The 4,762-nt window shown below is 47.1% G+C and overlaps 1 protein-coding gene across 1 annotated transcript; it reads left to right on the top strand.

Moving 5' to 3' along the window:
• Positions 1-532: 532 nt before the first annotated feature.
• LOC142939713 (caspase-7-like) lies at positions 533-4,296 on the top strand. The gene is made up of 4 exons (XM_076082852.1): positions 533-1,109; positions 1,606-1,769; positions 2,725-2,851; positions 3,892-4,296. The coding sequence occupies exons 1-4, from the start codon at positions 923-925 to the stop codon at positions 4,179-4,181; spliced, it is 768 nt and encodes a 255-aa protein (XP_075938967.1). The 5' UTR covers positions 533-922; the 3' UTR covers positions 4,182-4,296.
• The last annotated feature ends 466 nt before the right edge of the window (positions 4,297-4,762 follow it).

Raw genomic sequence — 4,762 nt, 5'->3', positions numbered from 1 at the left:
AGAGGAAACACATGTGAGAGGAACACACCTGAGAGGAAACACACCTGAGAGAAACACACCTGAGAGGAAACACACCTGAGAGGAAACACACCTGAGAGGAAACACACCTGAGAGAAACACACCTGAGAGGAAACACACCTGAGAGGAAACACACCTGAGAGAAACACACCTGAGAGAAACACACCTGAGAGGAAACACACCTGAGAGGAAACACACGTGAGAGGAAACACACCTGAGAGAAACACACCTGAGAGAAAACACACGTGAGAGGAAACACACCTGAGAGGAACACGCCTGAGAGAAAACACACGTGAGAGGAAACACACCTGAGAGGAAACACACCTGAGAGAAACACACCTGAGAGGAAACACACCTGAGAGGAACACGCCTGAGAGAAAACACACGTGAGAGGAAACACACCTGAGAGGAACACACGTGAGAGGAAACACACCTGAGAGGAAACACACGTGAGAGGAAACACACCTGAGAGGAAACACACCTGAGAGGAAACACGCCTGAGAGAAAACACACGTGAGAGGAAACACACCTGAGAGGAACACACGTGAGAGAAACACACGTGAGAGGAAACACACCTGAGAGGAACACAAGTGAGAGGAAACACACCTGAGAGGAAACACACCTGAGAGGAAACACACCTGAGAGGAAACACACCTGAGAGGAGCACACGTGAGGAAGGCGTGCAGAGGGGTTGCACAGTGTCTTTTCCCGGCACGTGCATGTTATGTAACACAGTGAGACAGAAACGCTCGTGATCCTTCCTGTTGTAACAGCCTGTAGAGGGACCATATATGGTCATTCAGGTGTGACTGCAGGTGATCTGTAGAGCAGAGACAGACAGACATAACGGAGACACACAGCAAAGAGCAGCGTCTCACAGAGGAAGACGAAGTAGAGAGGACTGATGGATCACAGGAACAGGGCGGTTCTGGTCTCTGTGGAGCAGTTTGACCCAGGAGTGACACTAGGAAGGAGACCCGGAGCAGGTAAAGACGCCAAGACCCTCCACCGGACCCTCAGCAAGCTGGGCTTTAAGGTGGACATCCACACCGACCTCAGCAGGGACGAGATCTACCAGCTGTTTCTGAAAGGTGGCAATATTTAAAATACAACAACATGAAGAGTTTCAGCTTCAGAGCAGTGTCATTTTTAATGTGTCTGTCTTTATGTTGTCGGCTCAGAGGTTCTAAATACTTGTTGTGAAGACAAATATAATCTCCTTCGATTATTAGTCCACACGTGATCTTTACTGACATTCTGTCTGGATTGTGTGTTTGCTTCTGTGTGCTGAGCCTCAGCAGAGACACCCAGATATCAGACATGACTAACAGATAACGGTGTGCAACAGTCACATAGAGTCTGATTATTGGTTATGAAAGTCATAACACAGGAGCAAGTTCACATTTCATATCATATATATAAGTGTCATATTATATAATATGTGTCATCATTCAGTGTTGGAGACGTGACACAACTCATACTTTGGACTGAATGTTCTCACCTGTACACTTTAGTGCATACCTCATTCATTGTGTGTGTGTGTGTGTGTGTGTGTGTGTGTGTGTGTGTGTGTGTGTGTGTGCATAGAGAGCCAGCGGCCTGTGAAGGACTGTTTTCTGGCCGTCTTGTCGTCTCACGGGGACGACGGCTGCGTGTTTGGAGCAGATGGGAAACCCGTCCAACTGTCTCGAATCTTCACATATTTTAACAACAAATATATGGAGAAAAAGGCCAAAGTGTTCCTCATACAGGTGAGAGTGTTTACTGTCACACACACACTTCTGTGAAGACAGATGTGTTCCAACAAGCACTCGGGTGAGTTATATCAACGACAAACCCTATTTACAGCAGAACTCAGACAGCTAACGTTGCACAAGGAACATTCATGTAGGAGTGGGGACAATGACTTGTACAAAGAGACAAAATACAGGTTTAGCAAGGCGGTGAGAGACACTAAATGACTGTACTCTGAGAAACTGCAACACCAGCTCTCAGCAAGTGACTCTGCTTCTGTCTGGAGAGGTCTCAGACAGATACCCCATGGCTCCATCAACCAGTCCCAGACCACCAGGCCCCCCTCCCCCAGCTCAGCAGGGGCTCATGCCTCTGTACCACCCATCCCAGTGACCCCCCAATCTGCCATCCCTCCAGGACTTGTTCGCTTCAAGGACCCTGAACCGAGCAAGAAGGATTGTAGCCGACCCCTCTCACCCTGGACATGAACTGTTGGAGCCCATTCCATCTGGCAGGAGGCTGCGGTCCATCAGGACCAAGACCTCCATCAGGACCAAGACCTCACGACACATGAACAGTTTCTTCCCGTCTGCAGTCGGGTTCATCAACAAAGCCCGGGACCCCCACTGACTCTGTCATCCCCAGGACAATTTCCTACCGGTCACTCCCCTGCACAACCCTTCTGTTTCTTTATTTAAATACACTTGACACTTTCACATTACACTTACATTATACTTGGTTAAAGTACTGTTATCTGTTTGTTTGTGCAGTATATTTTATTGTAAATTTTAATGTTTCTAATTTTTGCACTGTGTTGATTGTTTAATGTTATGCACCATCCACCATGTAAAATTCCTTGTATGTGTATTTACATAATAAACGGTTCTGATTCTCACACACACACACACACACACACACTGACCATGATGATGAAGATGGAGGGTGACTGAGGGCTGGTTGTGATCTCTGCAGGCGTGTCGAGGAGCTGGTCTGGATGATGGTGTGGAGGTGGATTCAGCTGGTGACACCAGAGAGTGCAGCATTTCACAGCATCTCTCTGTTCCCGTGGATACGGCTGTGATGTATGCAACACCACCAGGTAAACACTAGTGAGAAGGTCTCTGTCTAGAGCTGTGATCTACATCACACCACCAGGTAAACACTAGTGAGAAGGTCTCTGTCTAGAGCTGTGATCTACACCACCAGGTAAACACTAGTGAGAAGGTCTCTGTCTAGAGCTGTGATGTACACCACCAGGTAAACACTAGTGAGAAGGTCTCTGTCTAGAGCTGTGATGTACACCACCAGGTAAACACTAGTGAGGAGGTTTCTGTCTAGAGCTGTGATGTACACCACCAGGTAAACACTAGTGAGAAGGTCTCTGTCTACAGCTGTGATGTACACCACACCACCAGGTAAACACTAGTGAGAAGGCCTCTGTCTAGAGCTGTGATCTACACCACACCACCAGGTAAACACTAGTGAGAAGGTCTCTGTCTAGAGCTGGTATGTACCCCACACCACCAGGTAAACACTAGTGAGAAGGTCTCCGTCTAGAGCTGTGATCTACACCACCAGGTAAACACTAGTGAGAAGGTCTCCGTCTAGAGCTGTGATCTACACCACCAGGTAAACACTAGTGAGAAGGTCTCTGTCTACAGCTGTGATGTACACCACACCACCAGGTAAACACTAGTGAGAAGGGCTCTGTCTAGAGCTGTGATCTACACCACACCACCAGGTAAACACTAGTGAGAAGGTCTCTGTCTAGAGCTGGTATGTACCCCACACCACCAGGTAAACACTAGTGAGAAGGTCTCCGTCTAGAGCTGTGATCTACACCACCAGGTAAACACTAGTGAGAAGGTCTCCGTCTAAAGCTGTGATCTACACCACACCACCAGGTAAACACTAGTGAGAAGGTCTCAGTCTAGAGCTGTGATGTACACCACCAGGTAAACACTAGTGAGGAGGTCTCTGTCTAGAGCTGTGATGTACACCACACCACCAGGTAAACACTAGTGAGAAGGCCTCTGTCTAGAGCTGTGATGTACACTACACCACCAGGTAAACACTAGTGAGATGGATGTTTTAATGTTCCTGTTTTGACCCAGATCTTCTTCTCTGTCGTCTCCTCAGGATATGGAGCTTTCATGCACCCTCTAGGATCAGTCTTCCTCCAGACTTTCTGCACTTTATTAAAGCAGGAAGACAATCGTAACCTTGAGCTGACCCGCCTGATGACCCGCCTCTCCCACACTGTGGCCTACAGCTTCCAGGCCAAAGGTGGCGCGCTGGCTGGGAAGAAGGAGATGCCGTGCTTCCTGACCCGATTGACCAGAGAAGTGTTCCCGTTTGCTGAGCCGGGGCTCTCGGCCACCTCGCTGGTCGCCACTGACGAGTCAACACGGACTCCTTCTATCAGTTAGACTGGAGATCAGTTGCCTAAAAACAGCTGATGGAAAGTCTGACGTCCTGTAGAAAGTCCAAAGATATCAATCAAGGATATGTCTGCTGAAATATTGTGCGTATGCTGGACAGACTCTGGAGTAGATGTCAAATATTTATATGTGAAATATATACCTGTGTATATAAACTAACAAAGATTTATGTTTATTGTTTGACTTCCGTATTTCTATCCATATGTACTAATCAATTACATACCGATCTCCAAACTCTATCAAAGATCTTTGAAAATATTGTGTAGAAACAATGAACTGCTCTCCTGAGGTAACAAACCATCAAGTTCCGCTTTCAACACAGTGGATCAAAGTACTTTCATTTCATATCTAAAAGTCTTTGTTGGTCGTCTCTGACTCGGTTCTCTAGTGGTTCATCTCCAACCTGTCAGACTGTTTACAGTCTCTCTTGGTAACGCATCTACTGCCACTATGAACTCTGGAGTACGTCAAAGCTCGGTCTTCTTCTTTTCTGTATTAATATGCTTCCAGTAGCAGATTCATTCACAATCAAAAGATCTCATTCTATGAAACCACGATCCCCAACAGAC

The sequence above is a fragment of the Anarhichas minor genome, unplaced genomic scaffold, assembly GCF_050575085.1.
Source record: "Anarhichas minor isolate MPS153535 unplaced genomic scaffold, ASM5057508v1 ptg000105l, whole genome shotgun sequence".
NCBI classification, from domain to species: Eukaryota; Metazoa; Chordata; class Actinopteri; order Perciformes; family Anarhichadidae; genus Anarhichas; species Anarhichas minor.
Note: the sequence above shows the minus strand (reverse complement) of the source record. Positions and strands in the feature narration are given on the sequence as shown.